The following is a 23806-nucleotide window of genomic DNA, read 5'->3' as shown; positions in this document are numbered from 1 at the left end:
CAGCACATCCCAAAGCTGCTCTATTGGCTTGATATCTGGTGACTGTGGAGGCTATTTGAGTTTAGTGAACTTCATGTTTAAGATGATTTGAGCTTTTGTGAAATGGTCTGAAGATAAGAAAACTGTGGTCCTAAAGGGATGGACATTGTCAGCAGCAATACTCAGGTAGGCTGTGGCTTTAAACGATGCTCAATTGGTATTAGTTCACTTCAGAATTAAAATTTCCTGATAATGTACTCACCCCCATGTCATCCAAGATGTTTATGTCTTTCTTTCTTCAGTGGAAAATAAATTATGGTTTTTGAGGAAAACATTGCAGGATTTTTCTTCATTTAGTGGACTTCAACAGGGACCAGCGGGTTGAAGGTCCAAATTGCAGTTTCAGTGCAGCTTCAAAGGGCTCTACATGATCCCAGATGAGGAATAAGGGTCTTATCTAGCGAATATATATATATATATATATATATATATATATATATATATATATATATATATATATATATATATATATATATATATATATATATATATCACAGAGCAGTGCAAGATGAGCATTTGTGGTTAAAAAGTATATACTTTTTTTTTTTTTTTTTTTTGCTAGAAAAGACCCTTATTCCTTATCTGGGATCGTGTAGAGCTGCAATTTGGACCTTCAACCCGTTGAACCCCAGTGAAGTCCACTATATGAAGAAAAATCCTGGAATGTTTTCCTCAAAGACCTTAATAATCACAATCACATGAATGTTACTAAAGCTAAAAAATGTACACCTACAGCTATGAATACTAGTGACATCAGGTTGTTTAGAGGGTCACAGGGACAACCGATTCTGCTCATCTTAAGTCTCATAAAGGTAATGCGGTTTCTTACCGATTAGGGGAACTGCTAAGCGAGATTCCTCTTGTGAGCCTGTTAGAAACACTCCCCACCTATGTTAATGAGTGTTTTTCTATTAAACTGTAGGATTTCTTGTGTAGGGTTCGGGGTTTTAAGCTGTTGACACCACTAGTGACACTAGGCGTAATTTGTAGATAATTGCAGTTTGTAATGGGAACGAAGAGCCAAGGCCATGTCACCCAGAGTGTCACTGAAATTGTAGCCATTACCAGAAACGAAACATGGAAATTAATGGCATTCTGGTTTAATTTGCACCTTCATCTTTCCATGGCATTTAATCTTAGCCTCTCCTTCGCTTGGGACTCCGGGAAATGTGAAAGAGGTTCTCAAACCTTTTATTACAGCCCGCAATTACGCTAACATTTCTTGAAACCAAATGGTAATAATTTCTCACAGCTCCTTTTGTGTTGTTAATGAACTCGGAAGATCACTACTATACAAATCAATTTAAACCAATAGATATTAAATGCAAATATGATGATGACTTATCAGTGAATACCAACATTTATATTCCCTCTGCATTGCACAGTCAAATATGTTTGTATAATGACTGCAAAACTGTATATTTCACAGAATGTTCATTTATTTATGCTATTATGTTAATTTACAAATAATTAATAACTATTTATTTATAGTGAGCTCACCATAAAACTTTTTCACATTTACTCACTTGTTGCTTTACACATTATTTATTGAATTTATGCTGTTGATATTGAGTTTTGGTATTGTAATATTAATAACAACCTCTTTCCTTTTTCTTTCTTCTTTCTATTTCTTCCTTTTCAAAAAATCAGGGTTACTTTGTGATATTTACTCTCCTAAATATCAAAAGATTTATTATTTCATTATCTGAGTGGTGACATTTCATGAGAGGAGGCAGTGGGACGCTCTGGGAACAGAGGAGCTCACCTCTGCTCTTCAGATCCGGGAAATCTTCACTCTTTGGTCAGAATCTGGCCAGCTGTATTCCAGAAAACTTTGTGTAAATGGATGCTGACTTCAATGACACACTCTTTCTATGCTTTGTCACATTTCTTCTCTCTCATTTAGTTTTGTGACAATGTTTGTAGACAGCATTGTAGAACAGTGTAGCCAACTAAAAGAGGAATTCTTCTGAAAATGTCTAGCTGCCGGCACTTAAGAGTGCTTCGGCAATGCAGCATTTTTTTTTCAGTTGAGTTTGGCCAGCTGTGTGTGTAAACCTCACTCCCCTGATCACAAGAGGCACGCTAGCGCTCAGTCTTTAGCCTCCTTGTTAGAGCGCCTGACTCCCATCCTGGCGAACCCGAATTTGAATCCCGCTTAGAGCGGGTGGTTTCGAACAGAAGGGGTTACATTGGTGCCGTGACCCGGATGGGAGTGAGTATAACGGATGTAGGCTGGTAAGAGCTGTGCGTGTAAATCTCACTCCCCTGATCTCAAGAGGTGCGCTAGAGACTGCGGTCTTGTTAGAGCATCCGACTCCCATGCAGGTGGATCCGAGTCCCGCTTAGAGTGGGCGGTTCAAACAGGAGGGGTTACACCTGCAATAATTAAATGTTAAAGAACACAAATATACTTTATGTATTTAATCTCACTTTATTAACCAATGTCTTTACTGCTGACCTTCGATGATCCAATTTAACCATACGAATAAGCAAAAATGACTTCACATTTGTGTTTAATTTTCTTTGTTTTGTTTTGTTTTTATTGATAAAATAAGTGTTTTCTTCTTCGATCCAGAATGCAAGCACAGCTGAAAGGAGTGCCCTCTACTGTACAGAAGTGAATTTGCATTACTTTTAGCCTGAGGCTCACTTTTGGTTTCAAAGGGCCTTTACATTTGCCAAAATTAAATCTTTTGTTATTAAAAAAAAAAAAAAAAAAAAAAAAAAAAAAACACACAAGTAAGATAAGCCCAGGTGAGAAAAAGTAATGCAAAAGTAATGCAACACATTACTTTCCATTAAAAGTAACAAAGTAATGCAAAGTTACTTTTTTAGGGAGTAATGCAATATTGTAACACATTCCTTTTAAAAGTAACTTTCCCCAAATCTGCTTACTAGTATCTGATTTCTCAGATAGTTTGCTTCTAAATATAAAAATGTTGACAGAGTGTAGAAAAACTTGCTCTGGCCATTGTTTTAAATTATTTTGTTCCATTGTTGTGCTTGTTGTTGTCTTCCTTTGTCATTGTACAAGCAGGATGTGACGGTTGGTTGTTGTGGTATTTGTCCCACCCTTACTCCACTGTGATTGGACGGCTGGGTAAAAAGTGACATTAGGTGTATTTTCGACTTGAAGTGGTGCTGCACAGACCAATCGGTGTATGACATCGATTAGATAGCATACAGCTCCATATGCTTTTGAATCACTCTCACGGTACTCTTCAAGTCAAACACACCTGTTGATGAGTGGTACCTTCTGCCCGCAGTTGAACATTTTTAATTCTCGCAACCAGAAAAAAATGCCAAGCGAGCAGCACTTGGTGTGAATTAAACACTCAGCACCTCTCCACGCTGCTGCCATCATGGCCAGTGAATCTATTTATCTCAAAACCTATTATACTGTTAGATTAGTGCTCTACAGTGCCTCCAAAAAACAGTGTTCCTGTACATTATAATGTAGGTGTCATTTTAGATTCATCCGAATGATGGACATTCTCACCGCTGTGCTTTTGTCAGTCCAAAGGTTGTGGGTAGAGACAAGACTCACAATGTCTCGGGAAAACAATGTTATGCTTCAGGAGACTCCATTTTCATACTTATATTTCCGTTCCAGAGTTTCAGTATGTAGAGTCTATTAGTACATCTTCTGTATTATTCATGCATGTTTAGGGGATACACTGGCTCTTTGTACCATCTTTTCTTTTGAGATTTACAAACTTGTTTGTTTGTGAGTGAATGCAAACGATAACTCAAACCACATATGCGCTCAAGATGTTTTCAGAGATTTCGGAATGTGTGTGGCCAACAGTACTGTATATTCCAGTTCTATTTCCTGTAAGGTTGACCACTGTATCCACCATATGGCAACATATCAATTTTGTTGTGTTTCTATTTTTAAAAAAATGCAACCGATAGTAACCAATAATATTCTGGGGTCTTCTTTAGCCACACAAATATTTTTTTCTATCCTATCTCAGACTGTTTTTGTTAGTGTCACTCTTAATTTATGGTCATATTAGTACAAGTTTGCAGGCAAAAAGGTCCATTGTGTATTGTCAATAGTGTAGAACACAACCATGTTTTATGGAAAAAGCATGAGTGCAGCATTAGCACATTTTAAGAGCGATATTAAAGGATAAATCATAATATTTCTGTATTGACTGTCTCACTTCGACATTGTAGATGTTCTAAGTGTGTAAATATATCAGTTCATTAAGAAACATCCAATAGAGCAGTATTTGTTTTAATCATTTATTTCCATTTTAAAATTTCATTATGGCAACTTTTCCTAAAATAAAAAAAGATATAAAGCTGTCTTCAAAACATGTCAGAATTATTGCATGTTTGGTCCTGTTTACACTTAATAAAGATGCATTTTGGTCAGTCTGATCACAAGTAGATGAGGCAGTAGTGTTTTAATCCGTGTCTTTTGTCCACTTCTGTCCTGATTTCTTCGAGGAGAGGGTAAATGGTATAGGCGTTTTCATATTTTTCAATTTTATGGACAAAATAAGGTTGCACAATTTACATATGAACGCTCACGAAGACGCCGAAGAAAGAGAGAGAACATTGTGCTTGGTACATTTTTCGTCTTCAACCAAACTTGGGTCTTCAGCCGACAAAGTTTAAATCCCGTCTGGCTAAAGCGCTTCCCGTAATGTTTACACAATCAGTAGGATGAGAGTAGGCGGTCTTTTGCTCTGTTCGAACGCATTTGAAAACATGAGCGTCTACACCTCGAAAGCAATCTGGTCTAATGTGTTTTCAACTACCTCTGGAAGTGGTCGAAAGTGGACAAGCTGAATATGTTTTAGACCCTGTGTACACCTGTATTTAAACAGGGTAAAGAGGGCCTCGAATTTAGCACATATGTATGCAACAAATTGTCATAATAACTAATAGAAAGCTCTTTTTGAGTTGAGACTTTTTGAATTTGAGGTTTGTCATGGATTTGGATATTAGTTGCCATTGATCATTATGTGCACATCTATGTACTGCTCATGAGGAATGGTGATATAGATAGAAAATTAAACTTATTTAGTCGGTTTATGCACTGACATGTTTGCACAACAACCGTATTATGCATCATTCTCTTTGGCCACATGATAATGATAATGTGCATAGGTACTTTTGATTGTGACTTTTGAGATTGTTGATACATATCATTGGTTTCTATGTGTCACCTCTGTCACTTTCCATTGTGATGGCTTCCCTCTCGTTCCAGCCCACTTCCTCTTTCCACCCTTGTCAGCATTATTGTCCGCATGCTTTCACCATAGCACTTAGGTTTTTTTTTTTCTTTTCTTTTCACTCTCTAATTAGTTCCAAATAATCAAGTGAGTATAATTTTTGTTATTTGCCTATCCAGAGGCAAGAATATTTTGTAATAGGGCACAGAGGGACCCTCTTCTCTTCCGTTCCAAGGAAACTTTAACCTTTATTAATGCACAGATAAAAGCTGGTGCATAAAAGAGTGAGATGAGGAGACGCTCTATGAATGCCCTCGAATGCACCTCACGCCGGAATTAAGTCTCGCTCCCTGGATCGGCATGCAGATGGCTTGTTATGCTAAATGCAGGCGGTGTTTTGATTAGGTTACTCCTACTTTCATCTGGGTGCTCTCAAACAGTGGACACAAAGGACTGCTCTTTGCTGTCTGTTCTCTCTCGCTATATATTTTTTTTTTCAAGTAAAGTTAAAGCTCTGAATATAGAGAAACCTCAAAGGTCCTAAAAGCAAGGGATGCTTTTAGAAATGCACTGCAACATCCAAGGAGGCCTATAATACCTGAGGAAAGCTATCCATTAGCATTCTCATTCATTTCAATGATAGCTGCTTGGTTGGCGGGTGATGTAGTTGGACTAACTCAACCATGCTAACCATTCAAACCTTGACATCTAGGCAACAAATAAAACAGTTATTAAACCCAGTAATAAATTATTTATTGTATCTGCACTCTTATCTGATTGTGTTTATTTCAAATTGACCTTTACAATGTCAAATCATTCTCTGTAGAGTCAACATGACCCTCTTAATATTTGTTTTTGGTTTTATTTTGCATGATTGTCAGTCAGACTGCATGATTCTGCATAAATTGAGAACCAATTGTGTTAATGTTGTTGTTATAAATATACATCACAATAATTTTGTTTTAAAATGCTAAACTTCTGCTACGGTTATGCATGTCATTCACACTACTCTTTAGTTTTTGACCCTCGAAAGGGACAACTAAACAAAATAACATGTCAGTTACTCATTTACTATTTAAAAATATTTAATTAATTTTAATTAATTAGTGCTGTCAAGTCGATTAATTGTGATTAATCGCATCTAAGTAATTGCATCTGGTCTGTATGATCCGATCCACCAGACGAGCTACTGTAGCTCAATTGCTCAAGAAGTTAATGCTGGTTCTGATAGAAAGGTGTCAGAATACACAGTGCATCAGTTTGTTGTGTATGGAGCTGCATAGCTGCAGATCAGTCAGGTCCATGCTGACCCCTGTCCACCGCCGAAAGAGCCAACAGTGGACACGTGAGCATCAGAACTGGACCACGGAGCAATGGAAGAAGGTGGCCTGGTCTGATGAATCACGTGGATGGCCGGATGCGTGTGCGTCGCTTACCTGGGGAACACATGGCACCAGGATGCACTATGGGAAGAAGGCAAGCCGGCGGAGGCAGTGTGATGCTTTGGGTAATGTTCTGCTGGGAAACCTTGGGTCCTGCCATCCATGTGGATGTTACTTTGACACGTACCACCTACCTATGCATTGTTGCAGACCATGTACACTCTTTCATGGAAACGGTATTCCCTGGTGGCTGTGGCTTTTTTCAGCAGGATAATGCTCCTGCCACAAAGCAAAAATGGTTCAGGAATGGTTTGAGGAGCACAACAATGAGTTTGAGGTGTTGACTTGGCCTCAAAATTCCCCAAATCTTAATCCAATCGAGCATCTGTGGGATGTGCTGACCAAACAAGTCCGATCCATGGAGGCTCCACCTCGCAACTTACAGGACTTAAAGGATCTGCTGCTAACATCTTCCACCGGAAGCTAGTTATTTGAATTTATAAAGTTTTAAATATGGATATTTTTTCTTACAAAAATGCATTGCTTCAATTCAGAATACCTTTATATGACCCCTGGAGTCATATGGATTACTTTTTTAATGGATGGATGCAATATTTTTGTCTTCAAAATATGTCTCCCCATTCACAACCATTATAAACCCTGGAGGACTAAAGATTGTGTTCGAAAGAAGATTGTCAAATACACCTAGTATAGCTTGAGGGTGAGTAAATCATGGGATAATTTTCATTTTTGGTTGAAATATCCCTTTAATGTCTTTAATGCCTAGTGACCATATTCTACATCACTAAATCCTACCCAATACCTAAACTTAAATGCTACAACAACTACATTACTAAATATTAATAAGCAGTAAATTAAGTGTTACCGTTAGGGTATTGGTTATCTTTGGGTTTGCGTTAGAATAAATTGACATGTAGTTGCAAAGTTACTTACAGTCAGTAGAATATCTGTTGGGGAGTATCAAAATAAACTGTTAGCAGATATTAAGCAGACAGTCTTCTAATGACTGCTAGTTGACATGTAGTTGCAAAGTTACTTACAGTTACTAGACTGTATAGTTAGAGTACTGTCGAAATAAAATGTTACCTTTTTTTCTCAGAATATGACCCTTTTTGTCAATATTTTACAGACAGAACAGTGTTTAAAATGGAGCACTTGGCTTTAAATGTCCCTATCCCCATTTCTTACTGTTTATTCTCTAATTTGGCATGAATAATATGCACATTCTCCAGTCACTTAACAGCAATAAAACATACCCAGTCCACATCATAACTGTGTCAACAGCAGTGCAAGCCCAGCATCTCTCATAGGATAAATTACACAGCACTATTCCAAATGAACAGCATCTTTCCATAGTCTTACAAACCATCCATTTATTTTTATTAACCATTAAACAGAAATTCATTCCCTCAGGCTCGCTCTGCTCTTCCCCTGCGCCATGACCATTGCTTTAGCGCTGAAGAATCAAGTGTTTAATGTCTTACACGCTCCATGGGTTTTTAATTCTTTTAAACAGATACAGGACAGGGTGAATACTACTTGGCTCAGGTATGCTGTGGTTTGTAGTAATCAACATTTCCATTGATTGACTCTCCAATCCCAGAAGTAATCCATTTTAAATACACTTTCATTTCACTGCACTGGAATTGTATTGGTGTGACACCATTCTGGCCATCTTAAAGTAGCCAAATAAATACGTTTTGCTCAGTAATAGTGGCTATACATTAATTAGTATGTACACTTAATAAATTAAAGGGATAATTCACCCAAAAATGAAAATTTGCTGTTAATGTACTCACCCTCAGGTCATCGAGGGTGAATTAGCTGAAACTGTGGTCCTCGTTGTATTTTAACACAATGTGCTTGACTTTGCGTTTGTCTGCCTCTTTTGTTGCTGCTGTTGAACTAACTTTGAGCAGCACTTAAGCAGGAAAACATATCGCCCGTCAGTGTGGCAAAGAGAGCGGTGTACAGAGAAATGCGTTTCTCGTTTCTCCTCATTCCAGACTGTTTTGAACACAGCCTGCCGGTCACTGTTGTCTTCTATTGAATGTTGTATTCATAATAAAAACATTGAACATTTTCAGACCAGTCCCTTCATCATAAGTGTCATCATATGTTTTTGTGTACTTCTGAAATGTGCACCCCTGAAATGTTTTTGTTGTCCCTTAGGGTATCTTTTTTGCACTTTTCTTTATTGCAAAATATCACAGACTGAAATGAAAGCAATTTTATAACCGTCCCATTCTTTTTCACAAAGATGAGTGGCAACAGAAATACAACTTGCACGGACAATTACTCTCTATGTCAATTTGTTCTCATAACTGCACAATGTTGTTGGTATACATGTATTTTTTTTTTTTTATTTTTTTTTTAAGTTTGGAAGTTTCTGGTTCTGTTTTCTGTGCACTCTTTTAAAGACATCAATATTGAAAGATCTTTGGAAAAATCTTTAAAATATGCTCTGTCGTACCGAATTAAACACAGGGCAGGTTAGGTAATTTATGAGCAGTAAGCTTTGTTCATCTTGTTTGTCATCTATTTAACTTTTCACAATCTGATGTGTTCCAACTTCTGCAATGAAGTGCACTAAACTTAATACTAAAAATAATTTTAGTTTTTACTTAAAGTCGGCATGAATCGGAATTTCGATCTTTTCTTACCTATTGTGATGCATATCCAAGTGAAACAGCTTCTCGAACAGGAAAAAAATGTTGGGTGGGACTTGATTTTGTCCATTTAGAATTGATTGGATGGTTGTGGTTTGCTATTGGTCGATCTCATCTGAGTGACAGGTTGTCCTGCCCTCACACCAGTAAACACGTCATCAGAGAAGAGATGTTGCTGCAACAGGGAGGGGATGATATTTTGATAAAAATTTGAGAGACATTCTTTTTATTTTAATAAACACTGCAAAAAATGTCAATTTGAATTTCATGGGGACTTTAAAATGCAGTCATTTTAGTTTTAAAGGCACAATATGTAATGTTTTTTGTAATAAAATGTCAAAAAAACCACTACAACAATGTTATATATTTTGTTGACTTGTGTACTTACTGTACATTATCCCAAATGTTTCCAAGAATGTTTACATCCAGAGTAACAAGCAATTTTAACCTCAATATCCGGGTTTATTTTGTAGAAACCATGGAAACACCAAAGACGCTTTAACATATTATATGTTTTATTTATGTAAGTAATCTCATCCATGAACATGATTTCTACACTAGCCCAATCCCAATTCTTTTCCACCAGCTGTGAGGTGAAGACGACATCTCAAATCCGTGTTCAATCTCGGCGTCTTCAAGCTATGCCTTTGTTTTGAATAGGCGGCCTCTAGTGGCAAAAATTACATATTGTGCCTTTAATTTTTAGTGGGTTTAGACCTCCGCTGTTCTGAATGTAATTATTTATAATTGTATTTATGATAATCATTGTGTTTTTGGATATCTTCTTCATCAGGGTATGATGTACCTGGAGGAGAGGCGGCTGGTGCACAGGGACCTCGCAGCTCGTAACGTCCTGGTAAAATCTCCAAACCACATCAAGATCACTGATTTTGGACTTGCTCGACTGCTTGATGCCAATGAAAAGGAGTATAATTCAGATGGAGGCAAGGTCAGTGTTTAGAGCCTGAGACACACTGGCTCTGACAAACTCATAAAACTTTAACAGTTATGAATAGTTCCATTGAACTTCCAATAAGTGATTTTGTAATTTATATATAAAAAACTGAATTAATCAATAGAAATGATAGTTGCTTGATTGTATTTTTAATTTCTAATCATATTGCAGAGCTGTTTCTGCCCAAAATGGATTGTTCTTTTTTTTTAGAAGTTCACAAATGTATGTTTTGAATTAAACATGATTGCATTACTGGATATTTCCAGATTACATCCTGATTAGAATTTTCTCTTATGCAGATGCCCATCAAGTGGATGGCTTTAGAGTGCATACATTACAGGAAGTTCACACACCAGAGTGATGTGTGGAGTTATGGTGAGTAAAACACTTACAACTAGTTTGCACTTAAATCAATTAGTAGTACATACTTCCCTCACTAGTCAAGTATTTGAGCTAATTTGTAAATCATAGCATAGGATATATATATATATATATATATATATATATATATATATATATATATATATATATATATATATATATATATATATATATATATATATATATATATATATATATATATATATATATATATATATATATATATATATATATATATATATATATATATATATATATATATATATATATATATATATATATATATAGTATAGAAGCTTCTTTCTGCCACTAAATAAAATATAAATAAATATTAAAAAAGGTAATTACAACTTTTTATCTCACAATTCTCAGGATTTTTGTTTTTCTTGCAATTGCAAGTTTACATCTCACAATTCTGACTTTTTTTTCTTCTCAGAATTGTGAGATTTAAACTTCCAGTTGCAAGTTATAAAGTCAGAATTGCAAGATATACATTCAGAACTGTGAGATATAAACTTGCAATTCTGAGAAAAAAAAAAACTTTTTTTCCCCTCACAATTGGACATTAACACGCAATTACGAGTTTATATCTCACAATTATGAGAAAAAAAGTCAGAATTGCAAGATTTAAACACAATTGCATGTTATAAAGTCAGAATTGCGAGATATAAACTCACAATTCAGACTTGTTCTCGCAATTGCGTGTTTATATCTCACAATTCTGACTTTATATCATGGAATTCTAACTTTATAACTCACAATTATTAGTTTATATCTTTCAATTCTGAGGGAAAAAAAGTCAGAATTGTGAGATATAAACTCGGAATTGCATGAATAAAGTCAGAATTGTGAGATAAAAAATCGAATTTACCTTTTTTATTTCATGGCAGAAACAAGCTTCAATAATATATACTTTAAATTAACTCAGAATATATAATATGAAATACAAAATATATAAACTATCATTCAAAAGGTCTGTTTTTTTTAAGAAGTTACTGTCATTTTATTCAGCAAAGATGGATTCAATAGATACAAAGTGAAAGTAAAGACTTTAAATATTGTCATTCAGGGGTGACTATCTGGGAGCTGATGACGTTTGGAGGAAAGCCCTACGATGGGATTTCCACACGTGACATTCCAGACATCCTGGAGAAGGGCGAGCGTTTGCCCCAGCCGCCCATCTGCACCATAGACGTCTACATGGTGATGGTGAAATGTGAGTGTTATGCTGAACCCTGAATGTGATCAGTAGCTCAAATCTTACAGAAAGACACTAGCACACATACAGTTAAGTTCAGTGAGGGTACATACTGTATGTCTAGAAATGATTACCATATTCATTACCGTAGTTTTTGAATGATACAGTAAGATACAGTAAATTGATAACAGTGTTAACATGATTTGTCCATGTTGTATTTGTATACTGATATTATGATAATTTATACATGCACTCACATGGTTTTTAGCCCGGCCGATCGCCATGTTTGTCCAGACAGTCGTGTGGACTGTGGAAATAAGCAGCTGGTTGAGCGGTGGGGTTTCTCAGCCGGCTCAATCAAACAAACACAAAGAGATGAAATGAGACGCGGATTGAACCCATTAATTCTAATTACATTTTGCCTGTAAGCTGTTGTTTGTGATTCTACTCGCTGTGACATCTATAACCCCACGGACAATGAAATGCGAAATATTGATGGAGATGAAACGTGGTGTGATTGCGTGAGTAATTGCTGCTCATTTGGATAATGTGTTTGAGTGTGAGAAATGAAAGGAAATTAATTGGGAGGAAATAAGGAGCAGGCTGCTGCAAGGTGAGGCCATGTTACTTCCTGACAGAGACATAATAGAACTGGAGGAAGGTCAGTAATTTGGGGCAGTTTCTAACTCCATGAGAAAAAAAAACAGCTTGATGACATGCATTATCTATCTATCTATCTATCTATCTATCTATCTATCTATCTATCTATCTATCTATCTATCTATCTATCTATCTATCTATCTATCTATCTATCTATCTATCTATCTATCTATCTATCTATCTATCTATCTATCATCTGTCTGTCTGTCTGTCTATCTATCTGTCTATCTGTCTGTCTATCTATCTATCTATCTATCTATCTATCTATCTATCTATCTATCTATCTATCTATCTATCTATCTATCGTCTGTCTGTCTGTCTGTCTGTCTGTCTGTCTGTCTGTCTGTCTGTCTATCTATCTATCAATCTATCTATCTATCTATCTATCTGTCTGTCTGTCTGTCTGTCTGTCATTATATCTTTATACAATTCTATCTATCTATCTGTGTTTGTCTCTCGTTCTGTCTTTCGTTCTGTCTATTGTTCTGTCATTCTATCTATATATCTATCTATCTATCTATCTGTCTGTCTGTCTGTCTGTCTGTCTATCTATCTATCTATCTATCTATCTATCTATCTATCTATCTATCTATCTATCTATCTATCTATCTATCTATCTATCTATCTATCTATCTATCTATCTATCTATCTATCTATCTATCTATCTGTCTGTCTGTCTGTCTGTCTGTCTGTCTGTCTGTCTGTCTGTCTGTCTGTCTATCTATCTATCTATCTATCTATCTATCTATCATCTGTCTGTCTGTCTGTCTGTCTGTCTGTCTGTCTGTCTATCTATCTATCTATCTATCTGTCTGTCTGTCTGTCTGTCTGTCTGTCTGTCATTATATCTTTATACAATTCTATCTATCTATCTGTGTCTGTCTCTCGTTCTGTCTCTCGTTCTGTCTATTGTTCTGTCATTCTATCTATCTATCTATCTATCTATCTATCTATCTATCTATCTATCTATCTATCTATCTATCTATCTATCTATCTATCTATCTATCTATCTATCTATCTATCTATCGTCTGTCTGTCTGTCGTTATATCTCTATACAATTCTATATATCTATCTGTGTCTGTCTCTCGTTCTGTCTATTGTTCTGTCATTCTATCTATCTATCTATCTATCTATCTATCATTCTATCTATCTATCTATCTATCTATCTATCTATCTATCTATCTATCTATCTATCTATCTATCTATCTATCTATCTATCTATCTATCTATCTATCTATCTATCTATCTATCTATCTATCTATCTATCTATCTATCTATTGTTCTATCGTTGTATCGTTGTATCGTTGTATCGTTCTATCTATCTATCTATCTATCTATCTATCTATCTATCTATCTATCTATCTATCTATCTATCTATCTATCTATCTATCTATCTATCTATCTATCTATCTATCTATCTATCTATCTATCTATCTATCTATCTATCTATCTATCTATCGTTCTATCTATTGTTCTATCTATTGTTCTATCTATCGTTCTATCTTTCTAAAATTCTATCTATCTATATATCTATCTATCTGTCTATATGTCTGTCTGTCTATCTGTCTGTCTATCGTTCTGTTGTTCTATCTATTTATGGTTCTATCTATCATTCTATCTAAGCTTAATTTGAGAAACTGCATTGCAGTGTCCATAAAAACGGTTTAATTGACAAATGTAGTTACTACTGTCTTTTTCTTTCTGTCTTCACCTCCAGGCTGGATGATTGATGCTGATAGTCGGCCTCGGTTTAAAGAACTCGCTGCAGAGTTCAGCCGCATGGCTCGAGACCCTCAGAGATACCTCGTCATACAGGTGAGAATACAGTTATTTTTGTATTACATCTCACCTTGAAAATCAATACTTTGTCCTACACCACCCATTAAACTCAAGGTGATCGCAGAGAGTGATGGTGTCATTTCTCCTCTCAGGGGGACGATCGCATGAAGCTGCCCAGCCCCAACCACAGTACGTTCTTCCAGAGTCTTCTAGATGAGGAGGAGCTGGATGACCTGATGGACGCTGAGGAGTACCTGGTTCCTCAGACCTTCAATATCTCTACCTCTTCTTACACGTCAAGACCACCGATGGATACCAGTAGGGTAAGAACAGCTCTTTGCTTTCTTTTCAGTTCATTTCATGAACTGATTAAATGTCTACCTTGAATGAAGTGTAAATCACTTTGGATAAATCATCTGCCAAACTGATAAAAGATAATGAAATATACAAGGAGGCAAGTCCATGAAGTGCTTTGAATGTGATAAGAAGTATATTTTATTGAATACAGTAAAAATAAAGTATAAATTATTATTTATATCACTTTATATCATCATTGGTCTTCAAGTATCATTAATGGTTCTTACTTTTTGTTTTAGTGGAAACCTTGATACATTTTTTAGGATTATTTGATGACAGAATGTACAAATTAAATCTTTTGTAATATTATAAATGTCTTTACTCTTACTTTTGATCAATTTAATGTGCTCTTGACTCCTTGCTGAATTAAATTATTATTATTATTATTATTATTATTATTTAATCTTACTTACCTCAAGACTTTAACTGGTAGTGTATCACTAGTCCCACAATAAATAAATAAATATTCAACATTGATAATAGTATAAAATGTTTTTTTGAGCAACAAATTAGCATATTAGAATGATTTCTGATGGATGGATGCTGAATGTTCAGGAATAAATTCCATAAAAAATAGTTATTTTAAATTGTAATAATATTGAACAATATTTACTGTATTTTTCATAAAACAAATGTAGCCTAGGTGAACATAATAGACTTCTTTCAAAAACATAAAGAAATCATAAATATTCCAATTTTTTTGGACTGGTAGTGTATAAAGAAAACTGTATGTTCATTCCTCGAAATAATTCGTACAAACAGCACAACATATTTTTGCAGGATTACCTGCAAAAACCTGGAATTTGCTCAGAATCCTTAGTTAATCTCTCAAAAGCAAGTATTTATGTCAATGAACATCCCAGTGCTGTCAGAATGACAAGTCCTTGTATCATTGTTCTCGAAGAAGAAAGTAAAAATGCTTAGCCATGTAGTCAATATAACAGTGATGAATATTTCAGATGTAAACTATGGCTATGGTTTTTATGACACTGAACAAATTACTGTAAAATGTCCTTGTGATGAATAAAAAAGACAAGACTATATATGTGTATACATACACTGGATATATGTATTCATGTGTATGTGTGTGATATAGTATGTATCTGTGTAAAGTTAATTTAGCCTACTATACTGTAAGTGTAAAGCAAGTGTAATATGCTACTGTAAGTGGATTATAGCATGCATACTATATTAGAGTACAGTGCACATTGCTGAAATACATACCTGTTATGTCTACAAAATGCTTCAATGATTGAGGAAAAGATTTTTCTCCAAACATTCGGCTGCACATTTTGACCCGCATAAGCCATTGTAAAGTCATAATTGAGAACATAGCTCACAATAGTGGGCCTCATTTCACCGAAAACGTGCCTACGCCCTTTGCCTTATCTACCTCTTTCTCTGTTTTGCCTCCCTATCCTTCTACCACACATCCTTACTCTTCTTCTTCTTCCCAGCTGTTGACCCTGTTATCAGAAACTGAAACTCTTCTGCCTATATATGCTTTCCAGTTGAAGATTCATGACATGCATCTTTTAGCTGCTTTAGAGAACTGGTTGTGTCATTGGTTGATCTAATGCTTTACATTTCCCTGAATACATTAGTGAAATTCAGGATTCACCTGCAAAATTCATCAATCCAGGACACATTTACAAAAGTCTAATAGAAATGTATAGATGATATACTTGACGTTATGATAACTAGGTCAACCATTTTGCATTTAATGACTTGTGCGATGAACTAGTGACGTTTTGAGGGGTACGATTATTCAACAGAGAAATATATAACACATTTTGAGCAACATGCCATTAGCAATTGATAATGTAGGAAATAGCACATAACTGTACATAATGAATTTCTTGAATGTACTAAAGCGTTTGCAATTTGTTCAAAAGAATGAGAAACTGCTTTTATGATGTGCAAAAGTGACTAGATGATGTGGTTGAACAAGTAGTTTTGAGAATTTCATTTTTGATTTGAGAAATGTGCCAAAGCGACTGAGAAAAACTGTAATGGCAGAGAAACAAAAATCATAGATCTTTTTTTCAAACATAATAGCCATCTATCCATAAGCACTTTCATTCATCTCAGTGGAAGTTGTTTAGCCGACCATCTTTGCTTAAGGGAAAACAGTTGTGCAGATGAAAAACATAAAGTGGAGCTGTAGAGGAATTATTACTGAATCACTGAGGGGAAAAAACATTTTGGCTTTCATTCTACTCATTAACTCTCATTCTAACCAACTGAACATTGACCCTTATTTTGGAAGTATTCTGTATTCTGTTTGTCCCTGAAATTACATGTTTTTCCTTTAATGGAACTTCCCATCATCCTATTGATTTTGTTCAGGGTTCCAATAGTCCTGGATCAAAACCACTTGCATTTGGATGACATGAGACCGACAAAAACACATCTTTGCACTTAGACAGCCTAACTTGTCTTCTTTTCTTTTAGTATATTCTTTTACTAGCAGTGACACCCCTTGCAATTTTTAACCGCCTTTTTTCTGTAGTTGAGCAGTATTATATTTAGATTAAAAATTTAGACACCTCAATGACTGTATGAGGCATGGAGGCAGAAGGATGATTCGTCTTTATTTTTTTCCGTACCCCCTATATAGACGCAGCTGAGGGGTCGTGACAGAAGCCCAGAAGGCGGGATGGGAGCTTGTTCCCATGACACCTCTGGTTCAGCGAGTGGCGTCTTCGTCCCTGTAAGCACACAAGGTGCGGGTCTCGATGTTCTTGAGGAACAACACTGTAATGGGAGCTTGAAGAAACAGCCCATGTCTGGCTCAGGAGACGACTGCGACGGCCAGCGCTACAGTGCAGACCCGACTGTCTTTTTTGGAGAGAGGGGTCCAAAGACCACAGATGAAGATGGTTACATGAGCCCAATGAACAAGTCAGCCTCAGGTAAAACCAAATGAAATATTTGATGTCTTTTTGAAGAGTTGCATTCAAAATCCACTTGGCTCAAAAGCATGAGGGGGTATGTGCACGGCGCTTCTGGGTATACATGAATTAGTTTGGTGTAAATCACCTCTGAAAGTCTTTTATTACACATTCTCTGGTCGATAATATCGCAGTCGTTCCATTTCAACCTAAGATAGTTTAAAATAAAAGGGTGTCTGGAGTAAAACATTAATCCAGTGTGGTGGGTTGAGTAGGATGATGAATCAATAGATTCTGAGTTCCTCCATTACAAATTTTGGCAGCAGTTAATGGTCTCATCCTTCACCTCAGAGGCCTCAAACTGAAGAGTGCCAATGAATTGTGGGTGGTTAACAACAAGTACTTTGTTTTTTATTGTTTTTTTATGCTAGTATCAGTAGTTAAACTATAGCCAGGAGGCTATATGTTACTAACACAAAGAAACTAATTATAGCTTAAGTTACTTAAGAAGAAGACAGTATTACTGTTCAAAATTTTGGGGTCAGTAAGATTTTTTTTTTTTTCTGAAAAAGATGTTCACATGCTCCACAACAATATTCCTGTGTACATGTGATCAGCATATTCAGAATAAACTAAAACTAATGTTCTATTCTGGAAATACTAGAGACGCTCACTCATTTATTATGCTGCATATTTATCATGAGAACAGTAATTTAGTCAGCTCATTCATTCTCCTTCATTTCTTCAATAATAACACACACAAACGCAATGAATTGTAAAATGTAGGTCACGAGACTCATACAGATGTAGGCCACAGCATTCCTTTTAATGTTTGTAAAATGTTTTGAGTCTCTAAAAATGTTTTTCTTCAATAGTTCTGTATCTAATATCACTCAAAATTGTCTTTGTTGCAAGTTACTCATTTAAAGGTGATTGATGTTGAATTAGGTGTTTTACAAACCCGATTCCAAAAAAGTTGGGACACTGTACAAATTGTGAATAAAAACAGAATGCAATGATGTGGAGGTTTCAAATTTCAATATTTTATTCAGAATACAACATAGATGACGTAGTTGATTTTAAATTTCATGGCATCAACACATCTGAAAAAAGTTGGGATAAGGCCATGTTTACCACTGTGTGGCATCCCCTCTTCTTTTTAGAAAAGTCTACAAATGTCTGGGGACTGAGGAGACAAATTGTTCAAGTTTAGGAATAGGAATGTTGTCCCATTCTTGTCTAATACAGGCTTCTAGTTGCTCAGCTGTCTTAGGTCTTCTTTGTCGCATCTTCCTCTTTATGATGCGCCAAATGTTTTCTATGGGTAAAAGATCTGGACTGCAGGCTGGTCATTTCAGTACCCGGATCCTTCTTATATGCAGAAATGATGTTGTAATTGATGCAGTATGTGGTCTGGCATTGTCATGTTGGAAAATGCAAGGTCTTCCCTGAAAGAGACGACATCTGGATGGGAGCATATGTTGTTCTAGAACTTGGATATACCTTTCAGCATTGATGGTGCCTTTCCAGATGTGTAAGCTGCCCATGCCACACGCACTCATGCAACCCCATACCATCAGAGATGCAGGCTTCTGAACTGAGCGCTGATAACAACTTGGGTTGTCCTTGTCCTCTTTAGTCCGGATGACATGGCGTCCCAGTTTTCCAAAAAGAACTTCAAATTTTGATTAGTCTGACCACAGAACAGTTTTCCACTTTGCCACAGTCCATTTTAAATGAGCCTTGGCCCAGAGAAAACACCTGCGCTTCTGGATCATGTTTAGATATGGCTTCTTTTTTGACCAATAGAGTTTTAGCCGGCAATGTTGAATGGCACGGTGGATTGTGTTCACCAACAGTGTTTTCTGGAAGTATTCCTGAGCCCATGTTGTGATTTCCATTACAGTAGCATTCCTGTATGTGATGCAGTGCCGTCTAAGGGCCCGAAGATCATGGGTATCCAGTATGGTTTTCCGGCCTTGATCCTTACGCACAGAGATTGTTCCAGATTCTCTGAATCTTTGGATGATATTATGCACTGTAGATGATGATAACTTCAAACTCTTTGCAATTTTTCTCTGAGAAACTCCTTTCTGATATTGCTCCACTATTTTTCACCGCAACATTGGGGGAATTGGTGATCTTCTGCCCATCTTGACTTCTGAGAGACACTGCCACTCTGAGAGGCTCTTTTTATACCCAATCATGTTGCCAATTGACCTAATAAGTTGCAAATTGGTCCTCCAGCTGTTCCTTATATGTACATTTAACTTTTCCGGCCTCTTATTGCTACCTGTCCCAACTTTTTTGGAATGTGTAGCTCTCATGAAATCCAAAATGAGCCAATATTTGGAACATTTCAAACTCAAACTGAACCAGAAGTTTTAACATTTGATATGTTATCTATATTCTATTGTGAATAAAATATAAGTGTATGAGATTTGTAAATGATTACATTCCTTTTTTATTCACAATTTGTACAGTGTCCCAACTTTTTTGGAATCGGGTTTGTACATGATCCAAAATGCGTAATTCAAAATATTAATAAATACTATAATAGTATATAATAATACTAAAATAACACTGGTTTTCAGGGTTTGATATGACATGTTGGCTTACCAGCCACTGTGGCTAGTGGTTTTCCTCTCAGCATTTTCACTGGACATCGATACCATAGGAAAAAAAAACTGCAATACAGATATTTTTAATATTATCTCATAATTTGGAAGCAGGTACATTAGGCTGCTGTCACTTTCAGACTTCACTTACGTGAATACTCACCAAGACCAGCATTATTTGACATTGACTGTTTAAGTGCAATAAGCAGTAAAAAATAACTCAATTTAGTACTGAGAGGTGGCTTTATTTGGCGCACTTTGGGTATGAGAAAAAAATCTGTGGGAATCTAGACCAAATGAAAAATATGAGCGAGGGGAGGCAGGTTTGTGTATCAACTCGCTGTCTGAGAGATGAGAGAGAGAGAGAGAGAAAAAGACACGTGTATCATGTATGTATTCTGCTGAAAATGAGTATTAGAAGTGTTTCAGATATTTCAGTATGGATATGTATCAAAAAATCTATATTTTTGACACTACGTTGCACTGTTCATTATTTCAGATGCCTTTTTACAAGACTACAATTGAAAAATGTATATATTTTATTTAAAATTCAACCCACCAAAGTGGCTAGTAGGAGTGACTGCATTACACGCCACTGCTGAAATCCATCTGCATTTGATGTCAAATCCTGCTGAATGGAAATGAGTATTTTTTCATGCTTTTTACATATTATCTTTTGTATCTACAGACCATCTTAGTCCTGTCGAGGAGAATCCTTTTGTAAACCAACGGAAAAATGGAAATATTAATGCACTGGACAACCCGGGTTACCACAGCACTCCTGATAGGAAACCCAAAGGTGAGGATGAGTATATCAACGAACCCCTTTACCTCAACACATACAACAACACTAGTGGGATGAACCAGGAGATTATGAGAAAAAATGGAGCTTCCATCCCACTACAGATGACTACAGCAGCCAGCACAGCAAGCAGCCACGTTATCCTCTCCACACAAACTGGGAAAGCCCACCACCACGGCCAGGGAACACATGTTCATTTCGCCGTTCCACCTGTTCAGCCCCCCCAAACGAGATCAATGAGCCAAAATGGCCAGCATTCCCAGCCCCCCTACGGTGCTGAATCCAATTCCTCCAGCATGTCTGGCAATCCTTCCTTATTAACCCAAATCTCCATCGTCAGCCAACAGATCCCACCTTGTCTGGCAAGTCAGTCCGGCTCTTCTACCCATCCGGCTCAAGTGGTGAAATCTGCAGTCACAAGTAAAAGTATATCCGGCCTTCCCGGCCACCTTGTCTACCCAGGTAACATGCTTCAAACGGGTCATACTGGGACTGTAATGGTCGACAGGAAGTCGAAGAAGAATTTTGATAATCCTGACTACTGGCAACATAGTCTACCGCCCAAGGTGACCCAACAAAACCCTCAAGACCCAACGCAAGTGTGCAAAAGCAAACATCTCTATAGGCACAGCATCCGAAGTCGCATCGCCGTGGCTGACAACCCTGAGTATCTTTCCGAGTTAAACAAGAGAGCGGTTCTGCCACCTCCACCGTACCGCCACAGGAATACAGTGGTGTAACATCACAGTCGTTATAGTTAGCCAGATTCTTCTACCAGCACCATACGTTCAACTGGAATTACTGAAGTACAGGAATACTCCCAACTTCAGTGTTTCTGCCAGAGGAATTCAGGAAGGAGACTTATTGGACTTTAAAAGGAAAACCGACCAAGCAAAGTGCCTCAAAACTATTCCAAAAGCTATTCCATCTTTTCTATTCCAACAAATCAGAATGTAACCAGATGAATATCCCTTAAAGGGATAGTTCACCAAAAATTTAAATTGTCATAATTTACTCACTCTCTTGTCGCTCTAAACCCAAAGACTGTTGGAGATTTCGGTCCCTCCAAGTCCATTACACTTTAAAAAAATAAATAAACAAACAAAAACTCTAATTTGTTACAGCTAAATGTTTTAGTTTCTCAAATTATATTTATGGTTTGTTTCAAACTGTAAATTTGAATTTAATATTAATCAAAAACATTCCTTTTCCCAAAGTCATAAACTTACATTCATACCAACTGAAACTGTTATTTATTATGAAGACCACTTAATGAATATATGAATCAGTTTATTTTTAGACACAAGCCAAAATGTTACTTAATGTAGGTCGATATATATATATATATATATATATATATATATATATATATATATATAGCCTCTGTAAAATTTATTTTTACCATACACACACACAAAACAAACAAACAAACAAACAAAAAATTAAAACCCACAATAATGTATGCAGTCAATAAATGTGTTCTGCACATCAACACTGTGGTGTCAAGCAAAAATACTATTTAAACAAAATTGTTTCTTTTAATTTTTTGAATGGGAAGTGTTATTTGGTTTTAGCTGAACTGAACAAAACCTTGATTTTCAATTTGACCATAATAAAAATGCATTTTAAATGAATTACATGGTTGTTTCACTTCCATAAACTTCATAAAGAGTACATAAAAAGTTAATAATGAAATAAATTGAAAATATAATAAATAATAATAAAATTAAATAAATCCATATAAATCGAGCGGAAGCTCAAATGTGCTTGCTTGTCGTACGAGAACCACTCAGGCTCCATTTACTATGTTTGTTGTGCTCTATGTATGTGCACTGATTATTGTTCATATGTGAATAAAAGCTTAAATTAAATAATCAAATAAAGCAATTATGTCACTTAGAAGATTGGATTGAACCGCTTGGTTGAAGAATCAAAGTTTTGTTGTAATGTACTTTTAATGGAGGGATAGAAATCTCTCAGATTTCATAAACAAATATTTTCATTTGTGTTTCGAAGATGAATGAAAGTCTTATTAGTTTACAGGTGTAGGCTAGTAAGAGCTGTGCATGTAAACCTCACTCCCCTGAACTCTCAAGATTGAGACTGCAGTCTTTAGCCCTTGTTAGAGCGCCCGACTAAACAGGAGGGGTTACACTGGTGCCATGACTCGGATGGGAGTGAGGTTCAGGTGAGTGTAACAGACATAGGCTAGTAAGAGCTGTGCGTGTAAACCTCACTCCCCTGAACTCAAGAGGCACTTTAGTGACTAACGCTAGAGATTGCAGTCAAACGAATGGGTTTACATTTGGAATGACATGAGAGTGTGTAACGATGACAGAATTTAATTTTTTTGGGTGAACTATCCCTTTAATTTTCACCTCTGACTGATTCTCCTACAGTTAGGAAGTTTGCAGTGACTTAATGGAAACTGGTGTCCAACTTGACAAAATGGTAGAGTACCCGATGGTAAGGAAAAACACTTGCTCCTGTGGTTTTAGGGAAGGAAACGGACACTTTATTTCTGGTGTCGTAAACCAACTGTCTTTTTGACCACTTTCTGGTCATCATGTATTGTTGCTGTTGATGCCGTAAGCTTCTTTCTCTTCTGTTTTCAACTGATGGACATGGATTTAGGAGCGCCTACAAGAGAATTGGGGTAACTCTTATATGTGAATGAGACAACGTTGTGGATCGTAAAATGGTGCATTCTCTTTTACCGTAGTGGATTTATCAATGGACTACACTGGTTGGATACTGTTTATTTTCACTTATTTTCTTCATGGTTTTTAAAGATCTTACCCATTTCCCCCAATTTTGTACTCATATATATAGGAACTAACAAATCTGATACAGGCAGA

At 36.3% G+C, this 23806-nt stretch overlaps 1 protein-coding gene across 1 annotated transcript in view; it reads left to right on the top strand.

Annotated features, from left to right (window-relative positions):
- The window catches only part of erbb4a (erb-b2 receptor tyrosine kinase 4a), a 204128-nt gene extending 182440 nt beyond the window's left edge, over window positions 1-21688 (top strand). The window contains exons 21-27 of the mRNA XM_067402388.1: window positions 10097-10252; window positions 10558-10633; window positions 11709-11855; window positions 14216-14313; window positions 14430-14600; window positions 17255-17549; window positions 20835-21688. Of these exons, the coding sequence (XP_067258489.1) occupies window positions 10097-10252; window positions 10558-10633; window positions 11709-11855; window positions 14216-14313; window positions 14430-14600; window positions 17255-17549; window positions 20835-21688 (1797 nt within the window). The remainder of the gene's footprint in view (window positions 1-10096; window positions 10253-10557; window positions 10634-11708; window positions 11856-14215; window positions 14314-14429; window positions 14601-17254; window positions 17550-20834) is intronic.
- Window positions 21689-23806: the final 2118 nt, after the last annotated feature.

Source organism: Chanodichthys erythropterus, chromosome 12, assembly GCF_024489055.1.
Source record: "Chanodichthys erythropterus isolate Z2021 chromosome 12, ASM2448905v1, whole genome shotgun sequence".
Taxonomy (NCBI): Eukaryota; Metazoa; Chordata; class Actinopteri; order Cypriniformes; family Xenocyprididae; genus Chanodichthys; species Chanodichthys erythropterus.
This window is presented reverse-complemented; position numbering and strand designations above follow the sequence as displayed.